Source organism: Mus caroli, chromosome 14 (genome assembly GCF_900094665.2).
Source record: "Mus caroli chromosome 14, CAROLI_EIJ_v1.1, whole genome shotgun sequence".
NCBI lineage: Eukaryota > Metazoa > Chordata > Mammalia > Rodentia > Muridae > Mus > Mus caroli.
The window spans coordinates 112,620,214-112,647,261 of NC_034583.1; the positions used below are offsets into that span (position 1 = coordinate 112,620,214).

A 27,048-nucleotide genomic window follows, 5' to 3' on the forward strand; every position below is an offset into this window, starting at 1 on the left:
GACACTTCCTTTGTCCTTTTCCAAAAGACTACTTACTAGAAACAGAAAATGTATCCTTTATTTTTTATGCTGAATCCCTAAAGTCCAAGTAACAACAGCATATTATTTTTCTCTGGTTCTCTCTAAAATGAGGCTAAAAGCAATGTAATTACTTTACAAAAGATTTGAGAATATTTTTTTTGTTGTTTAATGAAAATTAAACTTAATTCAACATTTAACATTATTGAGTATAGTAAAAGAATTCAGAATAAACTATCATATCTGAGCCCCATTTTGTCTTATAATCTTATATGTTCAAATTAGCATAGTATGGCAGAGGGAAACAAGTCTGTATTTGTGTTATATATGACATTGCAGTTAAAACAAATTAAGCAAACAAGCAACAGCAATAACAACAAAGAATTTATTAACTGGGCCTGTTGGTGCAGGCTTAGTATCCTAGCTGCTAGGGAGTCTGACCCAGGAATACCACACATTCAAGTCATTAGGGCTATGTGGTCAGTTGAAGGCAAGCATTGGCAACTCAGTGAGATTCATTCCTCAAAACAAAGAGTAAACACAAGGCTGAAGGTAGTTCAGTGGTACAGCACCTGTCCAATAGAGTCAAGGCACTAGTTTCACTCTTCAATAGTCAATATACAGATGGATGCATGTACAAAATTATTTTATATTTTAAGAATACTTAATATAAGCTATTTCCTCTGAACAAAGCTTTGGGTAATTAATGCTATTCATCATAGAAATAACATTATAAAGCAGATAACATCATAATGTCATAAAGCAGATATCTAGGATTTATTCATTTTGCCAAACTGAACTTTATGACCAGCAGTTAGAACCCCCCATTTCTTCCTCCTCTATACCATGGAATCCAACATCTTACTTTCTGCTTCTATATCTGGTGACTTTAGATTCCCTATTGACCACAAAGTGAGGAATCTGGAAGTCATGGAGATTAACTATTCTCTCTCAGCCTTTATTCATAAAACTCAGTCAACCTGCCAAACTAGTCTTTGTCTTCTCCTCTAGTACAGACATTTCTAACTCTTTGACATCCTGAATAAAACATAGGTGTATTAGATTTTAAGGAAAGAATGTCAAAGTTAAAAATCACCATGGGATCTTGTGATTAGTCTCTGAAGCCTTCCTTATCCTTCAAGGAGAGAAGTGACTCCTGAGAGATATCCTTTAACATCCACAGGAATACAGTGTCAGAATGTCCTGTGTGTGGGCTCTTCAGCAAAAACTCTTACAGTGTACTTCTGGAATGAAACCAGAAGCAATGACAATAGATCACACTATTGTTCTGAGGGTTGTCAGGACATGTCAGACTAAAAATTCAAGGGGAAGTCACAGCACATAGACCAATCAAGTTGGTGATGACCAGGATTATCCCTCCTGGTGGCTAGCTTTAATACTGATAGCATATTGCTATCTATGCAGCCTGATAAGAAAAAGGCTCAGAGACCTCTGTGGAAGAGAGAGGGCAAAGATTGTTAGAGCTGGATGTTGAGAATGATCAGAGTGAAACTTTTCTGGGGGTGTGACAGTGCCAACTGCTGTGCTCTTGAACTCCCAGAACCCTGGTTGGCTGCACAAGATCAAAACAGTCAGTCTTCTAGTTTGTTTTGGGAAAAGGTTCACAAGCCTCTTTTTCAACCAGGGAGCTATGGATAGCTCATGGTTATAAGAAAGAGAGTCAGTTTTCTTTAGGGGTGTGACCCTTGACTCTACTTTGGTGTATGGCTCTTTATAGGGAATATCTGGGCAACACACATTTGACTGATTTTTTTAAAGACAGGAAATTAGAGGTAGGGAAATGACAGGCGGTCTAGTCATTATTGGGGGAATAATGGAAGTGAATATACTCAAAATATATTCATGAAATTTTCAAAGAATAAAATTATTTTACATGGAAGAAATATTTTAACTGGGAAATTGTATTACAGATCACTCGGGGAAGTTATTTTTCTCCATTAAATATCTCTATCTATCTATCTATCTATCTATCTATCTATCTATCTATCTATCTATCTATCTATCATCTATTTATATTGAACTGAGGGAAATGAAAATGATAATTCAAGGAAAGTTCTTCCCAAATCAGCAAGTTTTATTATTCTTTAGTCTTATACAGTTTAGTATCTGCACTTTAGGCCATGAAAAGAATGGTTAAAAACATTTTCATGTTTCATGCTCAGAAGATTCCTATCTGCTTCCGTTTCATATTGTTTAGTTTTCAAACGTCAATAAAGTTTTATAACTAAAGTCTCCTGGCTATAAAACATGAAAGACTTATCTTGCTAATATAAATGTGTATCTTAGGTGTGAAATACTTCTATAATTTATACTTTTGGAAGGTATTTGTTTTCTAGAGAGGTAAAGAAAGAGCATGTCATTGGTTGGGTAGGAAGATGGGGAGTATCTGGAAAAAGTTGGGGGAGTGGGACCATGATCAGAATATACTGCAGTATATTTAATAAAAAGTATTAAGTAATTATTTTATTAAAATATTTCTTCTACTCCAGAAATCATATGTGGGTTTCATAATAATAGCAGTTAAAAAGAAAAGAAATAAAATAATTTAGCTTGTGCTTTGAAAATTAGTTTTCTGTAGTCAAGACAAAATAATAATAAAATTGTTCAGAATTCTATAATCTCAGAAACACTACTTGTGTTCCACCCATTTTTCCATTTTAATCTTTTTTCTTTTTAACCAAATCTGTTAGCATTTTGTTCCTACTGGTAAAACTGTCATCCACCTCTATTCCCATTACCACAACAGATAGGTCATCTAGTTTCTCCAATACCAGCCTTATTCCCAGCATTCTAACACTTGCTAATGATAAGTATAGGTTATTATTACACATCTGACAGAGGATTAGTATCTAGAATATACAAAGAATTCAAGAGAAAAAACATAAACAGCAAAAACTCAAACACTGCATCAATAAATACATTAATGAAGTACAGAGATAGTTCTCAAATTATCAAATATATTGTCAATACTTACTTACTCTACATCCTTAGCTATCAAAAATGAAAATTAAAACCACACTGTGATTCCATCTAATAACAGGCAATAGTGATAATTCAGAAATAAAACAATACATGCTAGCAAGGATAGGAGAGGGAGCAACCACTACACATTGACTGTGGGAATGAAAAATTATCAAGTGATTGTGAAACAGCATGGAGACTCTTTAGCAGGACAAAACTAGAATTACCTACAGCCAAATTATGGCATTCCTGTGTCTATAACCAAAGGACTCTACATGAGCATACTATAGTGACAACTGTACATTTATTGCAGCACTTAACACAGTAGCCAAGATATGGAATCAGCTTAGATGTCTGTTAAGAGACCAATGGCTAAAAAAAATGTGTTGTGTACACAATGGGATTTTTATTCTACCATAAAGATAAATAAAACATGCATGCTGGATAATAAATTACAACTGTTCCCCATATTTTAATAGGGTTATTTGGTTCTCTGGAGTTGAACTTCTTGAATTCCTTGTATATATTGGATATTATCCCTCTATTTAATGTAGGATTGGTAAAGATCTTTGCCCAATCTGTTGGTTGCCATTTTTGTTCTACTGACAGTGTCCCTTGCCTTACAGAAGCTTTGCAATTTTATGAGGTCCCATTTGTCAATTCTTGATCTTAGAGCATAAGCCATTGGTGTTCTGTTCAGGAAAATTTCCCCTGTGCCTGTGTATTTGAGGCGGCTTTTCCCCACTTTCTCTTCTATTACATTCAGGGTATCTGCTTGTATGGTGGAGGCCCTTGATCCACTTGGACTTGAGCTTTGTACAAGGAAATAAGAATAGATCAATTTGCATTCTTCTACATGCTGACCACCAGTTGAACCAACACCACTTGTTGAAAATGCTGTCTTTTTTCCACTGGATGGTTTTAGCTCCTTTGTCAAAGATCAAGTGACCATAGGTGTATGGGTTCATTTCTGGGTGATCTACCTGCCTGTCACTGTACCAATACCATGCAGTTATAAAATGGGGAACAGAGATAGAGAATTCTCAACTGAGGAAACTCGAATGGCTTAGAAGCACCTAAAGAAATGTTCACCATCCTTAGTCATCAGGGAAATGCAAATCAAAATGACCTTGAGATCCCACCTCACAACAGTCAGAAAGGCTAAGATCAAAAACTCAGGTAATAAGAGATAGTGGTGAAGATGTGGAGAAAGAGGAAAATTCCTCTATTGCTGGTGGGATTGCAACCTTCTGGAAATCAGTTTGGCGGTTTCTCAGAAAATTGAACATAGTACTACCTGAAAATCCAGCAATACCACTCATGGTCATATACCCAAAAGATTCTCCAACATGTAATAAGGACACATGCTTCACTATGTTCATAGCAGCCTTACTTATAATAGCCAGAAGCTGGAAACAACCCAGATGTCCCTCAACAGAGGAATGGATACAGAAAATATGATACATTTACACAGTGGAATACTACTCAGCTATTAAAAACAATGACTTCATGAAATTCACAGGCAAATGGATTGAACTTGAAAATATCATCCTGAGTGAGGTAACTCAGACACAAAACAGCACACATGGTATGTACTCATTGATAAGTAGATATTAGCCCAAAAGTTCGGAATACCCAAGATTCAATTCACATATCATATGAAGCCCTAGAAATAGGAAGACTAAAATGTGGATGCTTCAGTGTTTCTTAGAAGGGAGATTAAAATACTCACAGGAGGAAATATGGAGACAAATTGTGGAGCAGATACTGAAGGGAAGGTCATCCAGAGACTGCCTCATCTGGGGACCCATCCCATATACAGCCACCAAACCTGGACACAATTGTGGATGCTAGGAAGAGCTTGCTGATAGAAGCCTGATGTGGCTGTCTCCTGAGAGGCTCTGTTAGAGCCTGACAAATACAGAGGCAGATGTTTGCAGCCAACCATTGGACTGGGTGCGGGGTCCCTGATGGAGGAGTTGGAGAAGGAACTGAAGGAGCTGAGGGGGTTTGCAGCCCCATGGAGGAGGCAACAGTGTCAACCGGGTAGACACCCAGAACTCCTGGGGGCTGGACCACCAACCAAAGAATACACATGGGGGGAACCATGGTGCTGGTCACATATGTGGCAGAGGATGGCCTTGTTGGACATCAGTGGGAGGAGAGGCCCTTGGGCCTAAGGGTGTTCAATGCCCCAGTATAGGGGAATACCAGGGAGGGAAGATAGGAGTGGGTGGGTGGGGGAGCACCCTCATAGAGGTGGTGGTGGGGTGGGATAGGGGGGTTGCAAAGGGGAGTCCTGGGAAGGAGAAAACATTTGAAATGTAAATAATGAAAATATCCAATAAAAAATTACAACTGGAGATCATCATATTAAGCCAAGTAAGCCAGTTGCACAGATCAATACTTCTCTCACTTGTAGACTGCAGATTGTTTGTAGATGCATAAAATCATATATATACATATATCTATATAATATATTCATATGCATGTATATAGCATGAAAGCAAAAGTCAAAGAGAAGGAAGGAGGCCAGTTTGTGGGAAAGGAGGGGTAGAAAAGGCTGTGAGGTGAGTATAGTCAGAGAATATATTAGAAAATGTTCCTAAGAAACTCATCACCACTCACAATAAAAATATGCCACAGAAATATTAATATACACTAAGGACTCGAAATAATGTAACACTTGTTATCTGCCTGATACAGAGCTTTTGTACTTTACTATTAACTCACCCAATTAATTTCCAGCTTTTACATTTTTCTTTCCTTTGTAGTTCTCATTTTTCCATTTTCTTTGCTTCTTCACCTGGAGTTTTCATTCCTAATGTCCTTTTAGCTCTCAGAGCTGTGAGAAGCCACAAAATTTCCAAGCCACATTTTTCCCACCCATATTACTTTTAGCTATCAACAATACTTTAAAATATCCATTCTATAATGCTAAGTTTATATTTGTAAGGAATCTGCACTCAGAACTTTATTGAAGATAGCAAATATAAGTGCCTCAAAGTAATTTTTCTCTTTATTTAACTGATTTTCTGATATTCATGTACTTCAATCTCACTGCTTTCAAGCCTTGTATGCATCTTCTTTTATTTGAGCCTATACAGTAATTGTTCTGTAATATTTTTTTCATTTCATTTTTAGAATATTATTTTACTGTTTATTGACAACTTGGGATAGAGAGTATCAAGTCAGTCTGAAATTTGCACACATATAATTTAAAAAGAAATCAAACACTTGGTCAGAATGCTGATGAGTTATTTTCCTTCTCATTTTCAAATTCAGTCTTCACCAGGCTATATGTAGACATTGGCTCTGCTCTATTTATTTTTCCTGGCACATGACTGCCTATTTTGATCCGTGTATTTGGATACTTTTTATCTAAAAGTGGAAAATGATCTTATTTCACTCTGAAACATGGCTGTGTTCCATTTGTGCTGTTTTCTTGGTCATGAAGAGCATGTGTGTATGTCTTTGTTGGCCATCTTCCAGACATGCCATCCTCTCTGCAGACAAAGTGTTCCTTTCATCTCTTTCCTTTGTATAATTGGATATAATTTTCCCTCTTGATCTCCCCACAAATGACTCCTTTGGCTACAGGGTTCTGGTCTTTTGTATTTCTAATCTTCTTTAGCTATGTCCCTGGAGCTCTGCACCTGCTCCTCCTCTGGACTAACTGGTTCAGTCCCTGACAGATGAGCATATTCCTTTGGGTCTAGCTCTTCTTGCCCTGGGACCTGCTGGGGAAAATGCTTCAGAAGTGAAGCATTTGTCTCACTAACATCCAGTGTCCAGGGTTAATCATCACCGTCCTAACATTAGGAGGTTGTTCTAGAATTTCTCTTTCTTCTGTTTGTAAGACTCTCCTAGAGAGAGCTGTAAACTGTAGCATCTCTATGGACTCAACCCAAAGGCTTTGTTTCTAAGGTCCAGAATCTATGTTCCTTTTCTTCCTCAACTTGTGGGTGCACAGTTTTAAATAAAATTCCTTTGTTCACTTATTTGAAGTTTATGTTAAAAAAAGGAAAAAGCAAAACATTAGACTGAGCAACACCCCTATTTTGCCTAAAAATTCTTGCATTTCAATATAAAGGTTTAATTTTGTTACTTTGTTTACAGGAGAATTTCTCACAAATCTAAATAGCTCAAAGGTCATAAGGTCAGGTTATTATTTATTTCCAGAGGGAATGTCACTCACACATGTTTTTAAAATGTCAGGTTTATATGTAAAGCATGGAATATAGTACTTATATTTAAAATTATATTTTATGGGGTTGAAGTGATAACTCAGCTGCTAAGAATACTAAATAATTTTTCAGAAAAAAGAAACACTTAAGATAGCATTTGATTAATGTATCATTATGTCCTATGAAAAAGAAGAAGCAACAAGTAGCCAATGACAGATGTAACAGTCTATCAAGTGAGGCTATGCTTGTTGAGGATAGTGCTATATAGTCTTACAAAGTTTTAAAGTAAGCAAACTATATAGAAATACTTCAAATGTTTATAAAAAAATAGTATGTAAAACCAATGGCATAAAGACTGATCAACATTATGACCACAGCTATGCAAAATTCTGAATTTAACAAGGCTATTAAGGCTACTAAAAATGTGAATGTTGTAATCATTTGTATTAGGTTGTTAAAAAAAACTATATGGATGTCTCTTTTTTCCTATGTTTTGCCTCTATTTCCTTTATTATTTAAATTAAAACCCTATTTAGTTTTACCAACATGACTGCATAAACGCCTGTTGAACAAGGACAACAGCAATGGGTATGCTATTGTAGACAGTACACCAAGAACCACTAAGGAATGCTGAGAGGACTACTCAGGAATGCTGAAAGGAGGGTAAATGGTCTTGCATAGGAAAGAGCACACCAAGTGGTAATCCAATACCAAATGGTCAGACTAAACACATACACACAAGCAACATTATATAGACTGAGTAGGTTATAATTAGTTATACATATGAATATGCATATGTAAACATGTACAATAATGAAATAACAGGCCATGAATTTGAAAGATAGCAAGGAGGAGTATATGGGAAGAATTGGAAGGAGGAAAGGGAAGAGAGAAATGATGTAATTATAATATCAAAAATATATAAGAAATATTTAGAAGAAAACACATATTCAAAATATTACATCGTCTGTACAGGGAAAGTTATGAAGGCACAAAACTTCTTGGGAAAGTCCTTGACATGGATGAGACTCATATGACTGGATAGGTATTCAAGTTCTAAAGCAGATACCATTGGGAGGAGGGATAATTTACAGACTCTGGAAGCATAAGAGCATCGTTTCCAGACCCAAACGAGAATGGAGTACTCCTCACTGCTTGACAAAGCACACATGAAAATACATGGGTCCTTTCCTGTTAGATTCTTAGGGGCTAGGCCCATTTCTTTCCTTTACAGAACACCCAGATCCTAGTTCAATACCTGGCTTACATTAGACTATCATGGGTGAGATTGAATTTTTCCTTACGGAGATCTACGTGTGACTTGTTTTCCACCCAGGCATATAAATCTAAAATTATCTTAGCACCACTGATAAAATAAATATTTTTCCCACAGATACACACAGGCACATACAGTCACTCTTTATGCGGGAAAGAGAAAAAAAGCAAGTGGAACATACTGCCATCCACAAGGGGAAATAAAACACTATAAATCCTTTAGATATCTGAACTGTGAGCAAATGATTCTGAGTAGATTTTCTTCTTTTAAATGTGCACTTTTTCCCCCCTCTTGAATATCCTTGCAAGCCATACCCAAAGTTGTAACTGTATTGTTACCATTTCACAAATTATGGATTTGTTTTTATAGTACTTCTAATCCCATCCTCTCCAGTAAAAGTACATTACTCACCTGTGATCAGGTAAGAGAAGCCAATGGCCTTTCACACAATTTTTTTCTTTTAGCTATTTGGCAAAGCTCAAGTTTTTCCCTTTCCTTATATGGATTTATATAATGGCACAAAATTATATCAGAGGAGACTGTAACACCCACATAGAACAGAACGGAACCAATCAATTCAGAAATCAATTTCTGAGGTTGTGGAGATCTGAGAAGGCGTGGCTCTTATTTGGATTGTTGGACAATCTGGATATAAAAAGACTCCTGCTGTTAAGAAACTGCCACAGTCCCTGCTCCTCTCCCAGGTAACAAAGACACAGCAGAAGCTATGGAACAAGGAATCAAAAATTTAAAAACAAAAGCAAAAACAGCTACCTGTTAATTTTTGATCCCACATGAGAGATGAGATTACAGGAAAAAAAAAAAAAAAGCCACAAGGGGCCTCACTTCCCATTTCCCACAGGGAAATTGAGGAAATCTTCCAAAGGTCATGTGTGTGTGTGTCTGTCTGTCTGTTTGTGTGTGTGTGTGTGTGTGTTCACACATCTTTCACAATACAGTCCTTGGAAATTTGGGCCCAAAGCTGATTTTTTTTTTTCTAGTAAAGAACATAGTGTCCAGGTTCGGGGACATTATGTTGTCTTAAAGGAACATTAAAGTCAGAGAAATAACTAACCCCTAGGTCACACAGTTCTGGACCCATTTCCAGACTCTAGCCAGGCCTTCCAAACTGGGCTCTTAAAGGTTCAAAGACAAAATGCAGTTGCTTTGGCAAGACCAAACTTTGCTTGCTGATAAGGGCCACTCTAATGACAGCTGCTCAAACAGAACAATTAATAAAATGAGAGCAAATTAGCAAACAGCAGTCCGCAGGATTATGGGATTGGGCAAGGCCCAGAAGGCCTTCCCAAAAGCTGATGGAGCAGAGGTACTCCCCAAACCCTCCTCCCAGTTGTGGGTTGACCCCGGTGAAGGCCAGAGGCAATCAAGGCCATTAGCAATCAGGGCCAGCATAGTGAGGGTCTGGATGCATGTCAGCCCCACCCCCAGCCACCTGCTTCCCCCACCTCCAGCACCTGCTGGATGCCAAGGCTGGGCAGGCCCCATCCAGCGGCCCAAGGCTTCCAAAGGCCCACTTGGGAGCAGCTTGCACGGGGGTCCAGAGGGCGCACAGTAGCGCACAGTGGCTCCCAGAGTCCCTTCCCTGCGTGCCCAGACTGAGCTGTCTGCCGCCTCCTGCATTCCCAGAACCCTGCCCAGGCCAGGCCCCAGCGAAGGATTAGCGGGACGCCTCCCGGCCTCCGGTGTAAGACGCTGTGCCCGCCTCGCCGCAGCCTCCAGGGCCAGCGGCCATAACCAACCTGTAACCGCAGCGCGCGGAGTGGTCATGGTGCTGGGGCTGCAGCGGCGGCGGCGGCGGCGGCAAGCGGGATCCGTGCGGGGCGCGCCGGCCTGAGCGGGTGGGGACGCGGCCCCTCACCTATGGCGGCTCAGTCAGCTCCGTGCTGGTTCTGCACTAGCGTCTGCCGCACGAGCGAGGGGCACCGGGAGAGCTGCAGGAGTCCTGGCCTTGCGTTTATTCGCTTGCCTTTTGCAGTTGGCTTTGCTGCGCGAGCTACAGAGGATGCTCAAGGCAGCGCCGCCGCAGCTGGTGGCCAGTGCCAGGGTCTGTACTTGCAGGTGGCTTCCCTCTCTCCTCCAGCAGCCAGTCTCAGCAACAGCTGGGCAGTCTTCTCAGGCTGTTCTAGGGGCTTCTGCTTCTCTAGGCCTGTGTGCTACTGTAGTCCTACTTTATACAGTGGTGTCTTAAGGGTGCCCTCCTAAGTATGAAATTGCTAAGTAATAAATACATCAGTAATTTTTCAGTCTTTTAAATATGTCATCATGTAGATAGAGGCTAAATAAAGGGTGTTCATACATGGTTAACTCTATACTCTATTTGCAGCACTAGGGTAGGCTGAAGCTGAGGTCTTGTAGGGAATCCAGTAGAATAAGTGTAGGGACATTTTGCATCTCAACTACCTTGTTCAGGCCCAGGAGACACCGTCCACTGCACTCTCATTCCTAAAGGTTTATTTGCCCACAGTTGGTTTTAGCAATCATGCAGGAGTTCCCAGCCTGTGATTTCACTATCACATATACACAAAAGCATGCCTTTCGCAGTTGTCTTTGAAGCACTAAGGATCAGATGAAGCTTCCTCTAAAAGGAAACTTAAGTGAAAAACAACTGCCTGTCACAAAATGTTGTATCTCTAGCAACCAACGTAAAATTTCACACACACACACACACACACACACTTTAAACAAGCATTTTCTAGCCTTATATATTTAATTTGCCACCTTTACAAACAAACCAATCTTCACAACCCTATTTGGTTCTTTGTGGAGTATTTGTTTCTGTTGTTGTTTGGTAGGTTTTTGTTGATGTTTCCTTAAAGGGGCATGTTAATAATCAGTGTTTCACAATATATAGAAATGTGAGATTGTTTTTCCATCAAATTGCTAAAAACTTCAGAATTACCAACTGTATAAAAAGCTGTAATTCAGACAAAGGATTAAACATTTTCATAATAAAATTAAAAATAATTTCAATACTGGTGTCTTAGTCAGGGTTTCTATTCCTGCACAAACATCATGACCAAGAAGCAAATTGGGGAGGAAAGGGTTTATTCAGCTTACACTTCCATACTGCTGTTCATCACCAAGGAAGTCAGGACTGGAACTTAAGCAGGTCAGGAAGCAGAAGCTGATGCAGAGGTCATGGAGAGATGTCCTTTACTGGCTTGCCTCGCCTGGCTTGCTCATCCTGCTCTCTTATAGAACCAAGACTACCAGTCCAGATATGGTCCCACCCACAAGGGGCCTTTCCCCCTTGATCACTAATTGAGAAAATACCCCACAGCTGGATCTCATGGAGACACTTCCCCAACTGAAGCTCCTTCCTCTGTGATAACTCTAGCCTTTGTTGAGTTGACACACAAAACCAGCCAGTACAACTGGTAAATCCACAACTAATTTATTTTAAGTTTTATTACTGGTTCATTTCATCATCTCTGTTGCTACTTCCTTTTAAAACAAAAAACCTAAATAGTACTTTTTTGCTAGTGTTAAAATACATAATGGTATATCACTCGGGGTAGAAAAACATGATCATGAAACATGGTAACACCAAGATTTTGATAAAAAAAATTGAACAGCATTTTTTCAGTAGTGTTTTTTCACTATCTCAGCAATACTCTACATCAGACAGGCACTTCAGAACCTGCTCTTTCGTAATTGCCATATCTCCACTGACAAATCTGATTCCTGTTTAGGAGCTATACATAGTCCCCTGGATGATGCAGTCTAAGGGACTCAAGCAAAGTCCGTGGGATTCAGGAATGTACGGAGAAGCTCAACACATCCATTCTGGAATCTAGGAATTCACTGTATAAAGAAAGAAACCATCGTTACGGAAGCAGACACTTGTATTCCAAATGCCTTACTAATCCACTCTACCTCCTCATTAGTCCTTTAATTTTCTTTCAGTCAAAATGGGAAAACATGGACAAATGTCTTCTCCAGAATTGCTCTTCTGTAAGTTCATGTGATTCACAGTTTTTTCCATGTATTGCAACTTTTTTTGACAAGTTAAGTTCAATTTCTAACATTTGAATACCTTAAGATTTTCAATTTATTATACAATGTTGAGCTACCTGATTAGGACACATCTGTAACCCAGATAGTAAGAAGCAGCTGGGGAAATCCCATGTCTCCTTTTTATAGGCATGCACAGTCTCCATTCACCTCTTCTTGCTTCAGCTCCTTGTCCTAGAAAGAGAAGTTTCCATGTGTGAGATATAGGGTTAAATTTGTTTTAGACAGTGTGAGATGGAAGGGGAAGCAGTGTAGATTCAGGGAGTTGTGCAGCAGAGCAGGAGAAGCCAAAACAATGTGCAACTTATACTGAAATTTTTGGCTTCCAGGAAGTTGTACTCAGACCCAAAACAGTGCTTAGAAATCACATGACAGGAAGAATCGATGCAACCAGGATGCTTGCTTCTGAATAACTCATCTGTTCCCACTGTTTATATCTACCCAACACTGTTATCCCCTTTGAACTCATAGTGAATTACTAAGAAAAGAGTAACCATATTAAAAGAGAAAATTTTGGATCCTCAGGGGGGATGTTGTGTGAGCCATGGAAATATGTCCACCTGATTCTATTGGAGAAGAATTCTAGTAGATTACAGTTCAATTATATGTGATATATAGGTATCTTATGCTTAGATAATTGTTCAAGGATCTTTGAATGGCATGCACTAAATCAGTATACACTTATTTGTGTGATATGATTTCAAGACCTACTTGCCTTTGGTTATTGATAAGATGATTTTTCTATTAGAGACTCTTGGCATATAAAAATAAAGGTTAAATAGACCCATTCAAAAACTCACTGATATGGTTTTTTGGATATAGAAGTTTGTCTAGGCAGAAAGATGTCTGAATGAGAAGGGCTTAGAAAAGCTAACACAATGTACAGCGGTGCTCATAACAGCTGGAGCAAGGGGAGAGACAGGTAGACATATTGCTTAGTTGTGGGGTCCCAGTGGTCAAGGCCTATGTTGGATGTTTAGGAAATCATTATGAAGAGTTTCTGTGGGGGAGACATTTCTGGTTAGTAGTTTTGCTGGGTAGTTGTAATTGTGAACATCTTAAAGTCACATCAAAGAGAATCTTAATGAGAAATATCTCCGTTAATCGAGTCTGTGAGCATATCTGTGAGGGTTGTCTTGATGGTTAATTGAGGTAAGATGATCCATTCAGAATGTAAGTGTTGACATATTTTTTTTCTATTTTACTGTATTCTTATAACTCTGACCTTCTTTTCCAACTCTTATTCCACCCTAACTCCTTCCAAACCCACAAAGCTAGGTATGAAATAAAGAAGTTTAGTAGAGAAGGGAACATAGACCTCTTTAGTCCACTTCCTGTTGGTTAGAGGCATTAAGTTTCTTGGGGCCAGTCCAATCTTCATTTTCAGTATATCCAACTACTTCTTGCTATCTCTTTGCTCAGGAACACTTGATAAACTGCAGCAATAGCAACCAGGAGCAGCAGGAAGAAGAAGCATGCCCATGCTTCTCTCAGAGCTATGGCACTGAATAAAACTATTTGCAGCAGGAGAAAGATCATGGCCCTGCTAGTGCATGAGACAAATCGTAATCACTTGCTGTGAAATAGTTCCTTATTCCACACCTAAAGTGGAAGCTTCTGGTTGTGTCATGTGATGCATTCTCACATGCCATTTTGCTGAGCAAGATCCATGAAGGGACATGCAATGTTTGAAGAGAGTTTAAATAGGACTCAATGGACAGTGATGGGATGCTTACATAACTAGCCTTGCAAAGCTTCGTTGGTCTTGTATCTTCGCTGATCTTCACTTTGTTGAGAGAGGCACACCAGAGAACTCCTGGCATTCCAGCTGGTCCTGGTCACTCTTGCTGACTCATGACAATTTGTCAGAGGCCTGGCAGTTTGTGCTGTCATTCATTGCTGATTCATGTTTTGGTGGCGCTTTTGAACTGTATTGTTGGTATCCTAACAAACAGAGATTGGAATTACCCCAAAAAACTACTTCTAAACAGATCCATATCCCCTTGTCCTATTTACCATCTTTCTTCCCAACCTTTAGATGGTGGGGTAGAAGTGGCAGGGATCAAAGCACTTGAGAACCCTTATTAAAATAGGTTTTGAAAACTCTAAACCTATACACATGGGATTAAGACAAAAACATAATCACATAACATAACTGGTTTTTTTATGAAACCAAATTCTTACTACATGTAGGTGTTGCCATTTCATAGTGTGGAAGAATGTAAAAAGCCAGCTGAGCATGAGCAGCAGCAGAAGCAGCAGCAGAAAGAAGGAGAGAGGAAGGGGGGAGGTGTAGGGGGAGGGTGGCACAAATGCACTGGTTTCTTTCTTCCTTTGACTCTGGATGCCATGTGACTGGCTCTCCTGCAGTGATCTTTCTTCTCTAAATTGTATTGGTCAGGATATTTTATCACAGCAACAGCAATAACACTAGAACCATAGTCTTCCCTTGTCCTGAATGTTCTAGATAGAGACCTTGAATAGCTCTTTACCTTTTTATGGGTGCACAGCTCCAATCATTTATTTGTAAGTTAAATACTGCAAAGGATTTTTTTGTTGTTGTTGTTACTTTTATTTTTTTACAGTTCAGTAATTGCCCCCTCCTGGTCGGCTCTTTTGAACTACTTCCTTCCCTCTCTGCAAGTCTCACATGTCTGCATGTCATAATGGTACCAGATCGGCTCTGGAATCAGAGTTCCCAGGCAGACTTCCCTATAGCTTCTGACTTGCTCAGGTTTGTGAAGTCTAGTGGAAGGCCCAGGGCAACTTTTCTAATCCCGAGGAATACAGTCATCTGTTAAATATCATATATTTGTGAATAATAAGAAAAGGGACCCTCAAACATACTGTAGTGGTAAGGAGAGAATCTTATCTTGATTTTAACTATAAGATATGTAGAGATGTATGGATATATTGAAATACCATGCTGTACTCATGGGTGTAAAAACATTTTATGTGCTGGTAAAAAAGGTCTTAAAAATGTTTCAACAGAAACAAAACAAAATCTAGACCTTCTTATCCCCAGAAGCATTAGTCCACAAGTCCTTGAACATATTTCCAATATTCTAAAATGATTCTTTTCATCTAAGCAATATGTATGTTAATGTTCTTATGGAGTTGGCAAATCAGAATATATTTAGATGTTAAAATTTTCTTTTATATTAGTGATGCAGTATGTATTTAAAAGCAAAATCCATGATTTGTATACACTGTGAAAGAAAATGTTTGTAATTCAGTGGCATTCAGAGACTTAAATTTTTTATTAATTACAAATTAAGCTTTTTACAAAAAAAGATAATGGTAAATAGCATTTGAATGTCAACTGTGTTGTGTTTTGTCTGTTTTTTATTCTCCAGGCAATGAAGCACTTTATGGTTCATGTATCAATGGCAAGGTTCTTATGCATGCTAAGTCCCAAATGGCTGATTTGTTTTCAATGATATTATTTTCATGTTAAGCTTTGGTCCCCAAGGAAGTATAGCTAGACAACTAGAGAGAACAAGTTTAAAAAGAGTTTTCTTCACTGTTACCAGCAAGCACTTATCTGGATCAAAACATGGTATTATACCTTTTATCTTCAAGTAAAATCTTCTGATTAGGTGATTAAGAGTAATTATCAGGTACAAGGATGTGTGTGAAATCATCTGTAGCAAAAATTTTCTCAATTATGAGACACTGGAGGACAGTTAGAATAGGCTGTCTATATGTATAGCTTCTCAACTTGTCTATGTCATAACTGCTTCTTGGTAGACCTTAAAATCCGTGGTGAGAATTTCAGTTTCTTTAAAATTATAGAAATGCTTTGGGAATTTGTTTGTGTTTTAATCTCAGGTGTGGGATATGGGGCTGCTTCAGATTGACTATGGTTTGCCTCGTGCTCTGCTAGGGCCATGATTTTGCTAGCTTCTAGCTTTTGCAAGCATATGGTGTTTGGGGATTCTTGAGAAGATATAAAAATGCAAGAGCTCTGAGAGAGACTGCTGCTGCTGCTCCTCCTCCTGCTCCAGCTGCTCCTTCTGCTCCAGCTGCTCCTACTTCTGCTGCTCCTGTTGCTCTTGCTACTGCTCCTGCTTCTTCTGCTGCTCCTCCTCCTGCTGCTGCTGCTCCTCATCTTCCTGCTGCTTCTTCCCCTGCCCCTGCTGCTCATGCTGCTCCTTCTGCTCCTGCTGCTCCTCCTCCTCCTTCTGCTGCTCCTTCTCCTGCTGCTGCTTCTGCTGCTCCTCCTCCTTCTGCTGCTCCTCTTCCTCCTGCTCCTGCTGCTGTTCCTCCTCCTCTCTTCCTGCTCCTGCTGCTCCTGTTGCTCCTGCTGCTGCTCCTGCTGCTCCTCATCTTCCTGTTGCTCCTCCCCATCCCCCTGCTACTCTTGCTGCTCCTGCTGCATCTGTTGCTCCTGCTGCTTCTGCTTCTGGAAGTTGCTGGTTGTTGGTTGTTGGTTGTTGGTTGTTGGTTGCTTGTTGCTGGTTGCTTGTTTGAGATACCCTGAAGATGAAGATAAATCAGCAGCAAATAGTCTAACGATATTGAAGCCCTTTTTCCCCTTTAGCCTCCTTTCTCTCCTACCTAGTATTGGGTGGTTGGAATGGAGAAGGGTGGTAGTAAAGGAAACTCACAAAGTAGCCAAAAGTCCAGGTACAAGAATCTTTATCATAAAACCTAAAATTGGGACGTCTTAGCATTTGTTTCTTTTGATTCTTTGAAAAGAACACCTATACCACTATTTGGTGCTCCAGAGAATGGGGCAAGCCTCTGCACAGTTATGTCCTGATACTGATGTCCAAGTGAACGTTTTAAGTATTTGCAGACAAGTTTTATCAAACAATTCATTATACTTCAAGGTGAAGAGTTAGTGAAGGTCAAACAAGGAGAGGTATTGTTTTTTTACCCTAGAGCCTGCATTTACTTAGAGCAGTGAGAGTTCTGATGGGAAATAGGACCTGATCCTTGTCCTCAAAAGTCTCTGAAACCTAGTTTTCAAGAGTCTCTCTGCTTCTTTCTCTCTTCCTCCGTTTTTAAAAATAAAGAATATTGGAGAAGCTGATGATATGGCTGAATGATAAAGCACGTGTTACTCAAATGTGAAGACTAGGGTTTGGATTCCCAGAATCTATGCACTCCCATTTCTCAGGAAACTGAGATAGAGGATTCCTGGGGAAAGCTGCCTAGTTAGACAGCTAGCTCTGGGTTCAAGTGGAGGAACTTGCTTGAATATATAAAGGTGGAAATTGATCAAGGAGGATACTTCCCAAATCAACCTTGGGCCCCTGAGATACATATGTTTATATGTCTGCCTCCATATCCATGCACAAACTCATATAAAAACACCCATTCCCCACATAAACACATGAAAACAAAAAAGAACACTTGAAATAAAATAGCTGATAAAACAATGAAGATATTGGTCAATATAGTGACAAGCTGGAGCCATGGTTAGGAAATGCCATGTGCTCTTTGTTAAGACCCCAGAAGGATATGAGTTAATGCTGTAAAACCTGAGATGTTTTTCATAAGCAATGACTGATACAGGTCTCAACTCCAGTGTTTGTTTCTAGAAAACAATGAACAGGTTCACGTATGCCAACCAGTTGTATCAAATCTGCTTGAGAAAGAGGAATTCTCTAGTAATTGAGTTATACTAATCTAAATTTTTGAGATATACTTAAGAAAATGAATTATTGGCATATACTATATATCTGAATCATCCCGGGATCCTGAAAAGCCTTATCCAAAAACATTGATAGTATTTAATTTAGTTAATCAACTTCTTTTTTAAATTGAAAAAATAGTGTTGTTGGGTAGAGTCAAAATGTTTGGCAATGAAGGTCATATTTTGAGTGTTGAAATGAGTAACTTTATTCAAACCTTATATGAAATGGACTATAAATAAATTGAGATATAGTTGGTATGCCTGCTGAATTATTTTGACAGACAGGTAGAGATGTCTGCAATTTATCTTGAGATTCATAGAAACTTTAGAATTGACAAAGGGATGGAGGAAACTTGAGGTGGATGAATATGCAATATGATAGGTAAACTGTTACAGCAGCACCTGCCGCAGTCTCCATATGCAGAGACAAGAACGACACAGACACCAAGACGGGTTCACGTAGCTTCCGCAGTTTCCTCTTTACTTGCAGCTTTTTACTTACTTACAGCTCTTTTTACTTAGGGCAAGGGCTATATTTATACAGTAGAGGCAACTGACCTCATCTTGCTCCACACCACCTCATCCAATCAGAATCACACACGCTCCAGGCACGAGCTCAGGTCAGTCACAGATAGGCTGACAGATTCGGATCATGAGGAATAATCTAACTTGGCAGGCAGCTTACCCATGCAGTTTCACTGCGCATGTTTGGGCAAGGCAGTAAACATGTGGGTTTCGTTGGGCCTGGCAATGGGCCTGGCAATGGGCCAGGGCGCCATCTTGGCCCATGCAGCCGCACCCGCTTCCCACAAGCACCGGCATGGCAGAAGATGTGGGTCTTTGTGGCTCCATTAAATAATTTTCATAACGTTTGAAATGTTTTGTAATAAATATGTATAAAGTGCTCAGACCTGACTGCTTGCTCTTTCACTCCTGAAGCTCTCACTATGGTTACTTCTATGTCTCAATTAGTCTCCCTGCTGCTACTGACCTGTGTCTTGCATTCTGTTATGGCAATCAGAATCAATCATTTTAACCTAGCCATGCCTGTTCTCAGAACATAGTTATTACATATTACATTATTCTCAGTCTGACTTCCTGTATCCAACATGATGTGGCCTTCATTACATCTGGAATACCTTCTCCCCTTGCACCCTGTTTCCGGAGTCCTAATGCAGGCCTGGTTCTGCTTCTGCTCTTGGGTTATCCAGGCACCATAGAGCACTGGACCAGACTGGAAGGAACGAAGCTTATCTGGGCGGGTCTGTTTCACAGACTCTTGGTGTGTGTAAGCTTGGGAGAAATAGCCTTCTCCAGAGACAGTTTTCAGTAAGACAGCACTCCTTTATTGGGGATAACAAGGGCTATATAAACTTTGGGGAGTGGGTAGGTGTTTAGGGGTGAGTGTACATTATTGGCTAGTGCCAAGGAATGCTTCATTTGCATGAAGAGGAATTCTAGGTGCTTTCTGATCATGACCTTAGAGGGAGAGTGGAAGGTTAAGCTGTAATTTGGCCACCAGGTTACATGACTACCTCAACGGTGGCAGAGGTGGTGGTTGTAAGGTCTCTGTGCCATGGGACATGAAGGTCTAGAGCAAGGAGGAAGACAGTCTTATTCCTGTTGGACTCAGGACAAGATTTCCAGGGTGATGTAGAACTTGTGGGAGTGGCCAACAAATGACTGGTCAAACTTGAGTCCCATGCCAGGAGAAGCAACCCATGCCTTACAGTGAACCAGCCCAGAGATCTAGGACAGAACCAAACACAACTGGCCAAGAAAAGAGAAGGGAAAGGAAGGGAAGGGAAGGGAAGGGAAGGCAGGAAGGAAGGAATGCAGGAAGGAAGGATGGAAGGAATAAGGGAAGAAGAAAGCAAGGAAAAAAAAAACAAACTAACTAAGAAAGAAACAAAGAAAGAGAAAAAAGTCAATAGTATGATTCCTTATGATATTCTGATATACTTATAAGTTGGAGACTAGCCCAGTCATCCAGTAGTCGATGGGAGCAGACTCAGAGACCCACAGTCAAACATTAAGCAGAGTTCAGGGAACCCCACAGAAGAGAGGGATGGAGGATTTTAGGAACCTGAGGGGCTGAGGACACCAAGAGAACATGGCCCACAAAATCAACCAAGTAGGACCCAACGGGGCTCACAGAGACTGAAGTGGCAATTACAGAGCCTGCATGGGTCTGCACTAGGTCCTTTGCATGTATATTATGGTTGTGTAGCTTGGGATTTTTGTGGAATTCCTAATAGTTTGAGTAGAGGTGTCTCTGACTCTTTTGTATGATCTTGAGATGTTTTGTCTCTTTCTGAGTTGTCTCATCCAGTAATGTTGACATGAGGGTTTGTAGCTAGTCTTATTGTAACTTGTTATGATGTGTTTGGTTGATATCCCTGGGAGGTCTGCTCTTTTCTGAAGGGAAACAGAGGAGGAGTGAATCTAGGGGAGAGGGGAAATCTGAGAGTTTGGGAGGAGTAGAGAGAGGGAGGCACCCTTCAGGATGTAATGTATGAGAAAAGAATAAAAGTAAATAAATAAATAATAAAATATGTACGTTTGGTTTAGTAAAATTGAACTAATGTGAACTTTTTTGCAATAATAATTAGAAGTATACCTGATGATAAATATTTTGCTGAACTTGAGTCTAGCATTTAAGTGCTTCTATAAAGAGTTTAAGCTAGTTAAGAGCTACCCCAAGAATTATAAGAGAATTGCACATCTCACTGAAGGAAGAAAATAAATAGAATGAACAGCATTATTCTAAGAATTTATCCTCTACTAATTCATTTTTTAAATGTAAAATATATTTGAGAACAGGGGTTTCTCTTCTCTTAGTTCACTGTTATATCTCCTGACTTCAAATAGAGCCTGCTAATATTATACTCAATGTACTGGCTGGTTTTGTGTGTCAACTTGACACAAGCTGGAGTTATCACAGAGAAAGAGCCTCAGTTGGGGAAGTGCCTCCATGAGATCCAGCTGTGGGGCATTTTCTCAATTAGTGATCAAGGGGTAAAGGTCCCTTGTGGGTGGGACTATCCCTGGACTAGTCTTGGGTTCTATAAGAGAACAGGCTGAGCAAGCCAGGGGAAGCCAGCCAGTAAGGAACATCCCTCCATGGCCTCTGCATCAGCTCTTTCTTTCTGACCTGTTTGAGTTCCAGTCCTCACTTTCTTTGGTGATGCACAGCAATGTGGAAGTGTAAGCTAAATAAACCCTTTCCTCCCTAACTTGCTTCTTGGTCTTGATGTTTGTGAAGGAATAGAAACCCTGACTAAGACACTCAATATTCATCTTTTTAAAAATAAAATTATGAATATGATATTTCTACTGTTGCTTAATTGAAAGATAGGCATAGTTGTGGCATTGAGAAAAGCATGGACAGCTCAACAAAGTCTTTCATGGGCAGGTGAGCAGAAAATGTGACCTAGCCATATACCCCATAGGTTCCTGGAATCCAACTATCAATGTACAACACATATAGAAAAATTGATTTGGGTGTCAATGCAAAAGCTGTTGTTGATATAATCATCTTTGAGTCTTTTTATCTCTGGGATAATTTGAGAAAAGTCCCTATAAACGACATATTATGTTAAATGTATATTTGCTATATATTTGGATGGAGCAACTACTATTTTAAATTTTACATGAAGAAAATATCCTTTTTTATAGAATTATGACTCAGGGATCCTTGTGAGGACAAGTGGGATGAGGCCTGAATGTCAGTGAGCTCCATGCATTGGTTGTCCAGGAGACTTGTGCAGAGAGAACATAGCGTTCACTGTCAGATGTAGGGCATGGGTACAGGCTCCTTTCAGAATTCTAGAGAATACCGATGCACCTGCTCCACCCCATTACTGTCTGAAAAAATTTCCAAACCAAGCGATGGGAAATCATGCTGCCTTGTTTTAGTTCATATTTATATTTCTTGGGTCACTTAGCAGTCTTGTGCCTTCAAGCTATGTGTGTACATAGTTCTTATTAAATGACTTATGACTTTTTTTTACTACAATTTGTACATTTTCATTGGATATTAGCATTTGTTTGTGGATTATAGAGGAGTTTTAATCGAGCAGCATGGCTACTCTGGCAAGGGATCACATCCAAAGATACAATGTGGCAATGGTGCAGACACACCCTTAGTATACCTTTAATCCCTAACAATAAAGGTAAAGTTAGTTTTCAGAAGGAAGCAGCCATGTTTGAAAGTGACATCTACTTGAGGGGCAGACAAAATGAGGAATCAGACAAAGATCTGACAGAATGACTCAGAGATAGGATGCATCGAACTCACACAAGAACAGTTACTTAGGAGAAGCAAGAAAGAGAAAAGGGTGTGGTAATGTGTGGCATATGATTTGTGGTGTATGTCTAGGGCAGTTTTACAGAGAAAGGTTGCAGAGAGAACAAGCTAGACACAGCTAAGCCAGAAGATTAGAGTATCACAGAATGAGCCAGAGAATGAGAAGAAGCCAGAAGATTAGAATATACTGCAAAAGTTAGTATGAGACCAAGCAGAGTAATTCAGTCAGAAACTGAGAGAAACCAGATTGAATCAGTCTGCTTGGAAGATTAGATGGTATGGAGGCTAGAAGAATCTAGGCTTAGGCCTAGGGATAGTTAGAACAGAGAAAGAAATGCTCTGGACTTGGTCCAAGCCATGCGTTTACACAGCTTGGATATGGCTCTTGTCTCATCCCTTCATCAGAGAAAATAAAGAGACATTACAATGGATTGGTAAAGCTTGATGAGACATATGCTGCTATAATATAGGATAATGTATTGCTTTGATGAGTTTAATATAAGAATTAAAAACCCTTTTAATGATTCTAATATTTGTAAGTTCTTATAATAGAACTATTTCCAAAATTTTAAGAGATTGTTATCAAAAAATTTATAGATATTTCTCTAGTATTCTATTGTTAGTGATATATCAAAGTGAAATGAAACCAGGAATGATAACTTACATCTATAATCCCTGCACTAGGAGCCTGAAGCTGAGGCAGGAGCATAACATGTTTGATTTTAACATGGTCTACATAGCAGACCCAATCTCAAAAAAAAAAAGAAAAAGAAAAAGCATTGAGGCCTGCCCCCCTAGCATATCTGTAGCCATTTTGTTCCATGCCTGCCAGTCATTGACACAGAATTGCTTGACTGAGAGCAGGGTCATGCTGACCATACTCCCTGTTACGTTCTGCATATTTTGAGATTTGTTAATCTTAAGAAATTCTACACCCATAACCTCCTCTTGGGACCAATCAGAATAAAGGTCAGTGAGAACATTTTTGTCTAGCTAGCTAAAAGAGCTTGAGTTAGGGCCAACTGCCCTGACATGGTTTGTATGAGTTCTTTGTGGATTTGTTTGTTTGTTTGCTTTTTCTTTATAGCTGGTCCTGAAAAATGTTCAAGGTCCAGCCTTAGCTCTTGAGACTAGGTCTGACCCTGGTCAATCAGTTTTTAGGTACACAATCAATAAAACAGCCCTGTTTAACTAAGGCCAGAGTCTGAGTGATTTCTGTGGTGATTCTTGAACACCCCCCGCCCCCAAAGGAGAGCAATGTATCCTATCAGGACTTCTTTTGTGAATTTTTTCAGATTAGCCATCTTTATACGTTTACATCTGTATTTGTTCCAGCTAGAATTTAGTTAGGTGTCCAATGAGGAGTTTACTGACTTGATTTTAGTTTTGTTGAAATAATTGAAGGTCATTTTTCTCTTATTTATTGAAAGTGATTGACTAAATATTCAGCTTTACACTAAATGATTGAAATTTGAATGGAAGTTCTGATCTGGGGTTATCATTTCTTTTGTGTGATATAAATGTCTACTCATGCATAAAATCCATCACTTCTGACTATTTTCCTTATAACACATGCCAAATAGTTTTGGGGGAAAAGTCCGTATGCCAACTTCCATTATTAAACTCCTTTTCTATTTCTGAAAATTAATTTTAGAACCATTTTATATTGTCCAAAAATGTAGCACATGAAGGTTTGAGTGGCGTTCCATTAAGCTCTGGCGTTACTGTGTGAGCAGCTGACATCTTTGTGATATTTCATCTATCTATCCAGAAGTATAACACAGCCTTTTTTATTGATGTCTAATTTGATGGTTTGTAATAAATTTATTGATTCTCTGAAATAGCTTTCATATATTTCACATAGAGGGCATTTTTTTTTTTTAAAGATTTATTTATTTATGTAAGTACACTGTAGCTGTCTTCAGACACTCCAGAAGAGGGCGCCAGATCTCGTTGCGGATGGTTGTGAGCCACCATGTGGTTGCTGGGATTTGAACTCTGGACCTTCGGAAGAGCAGTCGGGTGCTCTTACCCACTGAGCCATCTCACCAGCCCCAGAGGGCATTTTTAAGAATTTTAAATATTGGGTAATATTCACTTTATGAGTCTTCTTATTATTTATGTCCAAGTTCATTATTGTTATGTGTAGGAAAAAAATCACCTGGTTTTGAAAGGCTGTCTTATATGCAGCTTTATTTCTGAAGTTTTGTTGATTCTATTAATATTTAATTCTTTCTGCCTTTACATATGTTATTATTTTGACAAGCTTAATGTAATGCACAATACACACACACACACACATACACACACACACACACACACACACATGAACAATTATTTATTCATTCTGAGTGGTTCTTATTAGATTTAATTCAGGTACAAAAGTATTCTACATCAGATTTTCCAGAGACTTCCATGAACCCAGAAGCTATATTACCATCTTCTTGTCTGTTATAAATGAATTCAACTGGGAAATACCAGAGAGGAAGTCTTAGTGTACTCTTTCCACAGGGAAAAAAATGCTGTAAGGCTCCCAGGTCTCAATGGAGATGACCTTACCCAAAATGCCCTACAGTGAGGAGATGGAACATGAAGAGATCACATTCAGTAGTGAAACATGGCCCACAGTAGAGGGATGGGGGCACAACCCCACCTTCAAATTTTAAGAATTGTTCCTATCTAAAAGAAATGCAGAGACAAAAATGGAGCAGGGGCTAAAGATATGGCAGACCAGTGACTGGTCCAACTTAGGATCTATCCCATGGGTTTGTACCAAACTCTGACACTATTACTGCTCCTATGCTGCACTTGTAGACAGAAGCCTCACATGTTTGCTCTTTGAGAGCCTATACCAGCAACTGACTTAAGCAGATGCAGATACTTACAGTGAACCATTGGATTGAGGTCGGTGACCCTTATGGAAGAGTTAGGGGAAGGATTGAAGGAGCTGAAGCAGATGGCAAACTCATAGGAAGACCAACAGTCTCAACTAATCTGGAACACTGAGAGCTCTCAGAGACTAAGCCACCAACCAAAGTGCATACATGGGCTGGTCCAAAGCCTCCAACACATATGTAGCAGGGAACTGCCTTGTCTGGTCTCAGTGGGCGAGAATGTGCAAAATCCTATAGAGACTTGATGCGTCCAGAGGTGAAGTGGAGGGAAAATGGGTGAAGAACTCTGGGAGGGGGTCTTGGGAGGGAGCAACATTTGGGATTTAAATAAATAAATAAATACATAAATACATAAATAAATTCATTATAATAATAAAAAAGTTTCAGCTCTCTAACCTAGAAAGGTTATCAGAAATAAGTAAAACTTTGGACAAAACAGTTTTCAATTTATTTTGTGTTAGTTTCTTAGGGGCAGCCATTAGGGACCATTTTGTTCAATTTTTATATCCCCAGGACCTAAAGTAAGATTAGCTAGTGATAGCACCTAGCAAATATTTGATTGCTGTTGAATAAAACAAAACTGAAGAAATACATTTATCTGTGAAAGAAAAGTGATGTCAAAGTAAACAAATCTGTAGACCTTAGAATTAGCCTTCTCCAAATTTCTCTATTAGCAAATGCCAGTAATGTCTATGCTTCCATTATGTGTGCTCTCTCTCATCTTTGCCATATGCTCAACATAAGGACCAATTACACACTCCATTCTCATGTCTAGTAGTTGACTAGAAAAATGCATGGTCATAGACAGCTTCCTGCCCAACAAGTCTTATATACAAGATTGTTTTAATTGGTACTTAACTTAGGACAAGTCTATAGCCAACATCATGAGGATTATGGAACAAAAGCAAAGGAAGACTGTGGCTTCAAGATGCCATTAGTGAGTTTCTGAAATAACCTTAAAACTTCTAACCTGGAGACTTAGTGTGCTGTACACTAGTATTCATATAACTTGTTATTAGGTTTCTAGTTACTAAGCAAGCCATGAATCCATTGCTGCAAAAGAGGTTTAAAAGTGCATGGTAACATAAATAGTCTGGTGCACCATATAAAAGAATTTTATGTGCTTTATATTCTTTTAAAATAACACATGTCAGAAGAATATACTGGATTGTGGGGTTTAGTTTTCCCAGGGATCGAAGTGAAGTATTATTTCAATCTTCAGGAAGAGTGAAGAGTTCAATGTATCTGGAAATGAGAGACGAGAAGGAGATGGTAAGCAGGTACATGCAAATCGTGTGACGGCCTGTAGGTTATTGAAACAAGCTTTTCAGCAGTGGAGTTCAATAACCCACTTGTGATTTGTGATTGCTCTGGCCTAAGTGTTGGCTAAGGTGCAAAAATGAGGGCAGAGCCAAGGAGGCCTGACTCACTTGACCTTTTGCAGGTCTGGCATGTGAAATGGCTGATGCAGATCAGAGTGACAGCAATCAAAATGGCAAAATATATTCACACTCTGAATTTTATTTGAAGGATATGGAAGAATATCCTAATAGATAGGATGTGGTCTATGAGGAAAAATTAAAGATGGAATGTGTCATAAAAGACGGAAAGCAAGCAGAGTATCTGAAGGACTACTCAGTTTCTTTGTGGATTTCTTAAGAAATATAGTGTGTGTGTGTGTGTGTGTGTGTGTGTGTGTGTGT

General features: G+C 39.3%; 1 protein-coding gene across 5 annotated transcripts in view; it reads right to left on the reverse strand.

The window, feature by feature from the left end:
• Window positions 1-10,665, reverse strand: part of Nalcn (sodium leak channel, non-selective) — a 317,664-nt gene extending 306,999 nt beyond the window's left edge. For 2 of the 5 annotated variants that reach the window (XM_021181515.2, XM_029469211.1), the window contains exon 1: window positions 10,224-10,665. Coding sequence is in view for 1 of the 5 variants with exons in the window: in XM_029469210.1 (XP_029325070.1) it covers window positions 1,115-1,117 (3 nt within the window). In the remaining 4 variants the exon portion in view is untranslated. Of the gene's footprint in view, window positions 1-1,114; window positions 1,158-9,938; window positions 9,958-10,223 lie in introns of those variants that run through there. The other 3 variants (XM_029469212.1, XM_029469213.1, XM_029469210.1) reach the window with 3 other exon arrangements.
• Between the last annotated feature and the right edge of the window lie 16,383 nt (window positions 10,666-27,048).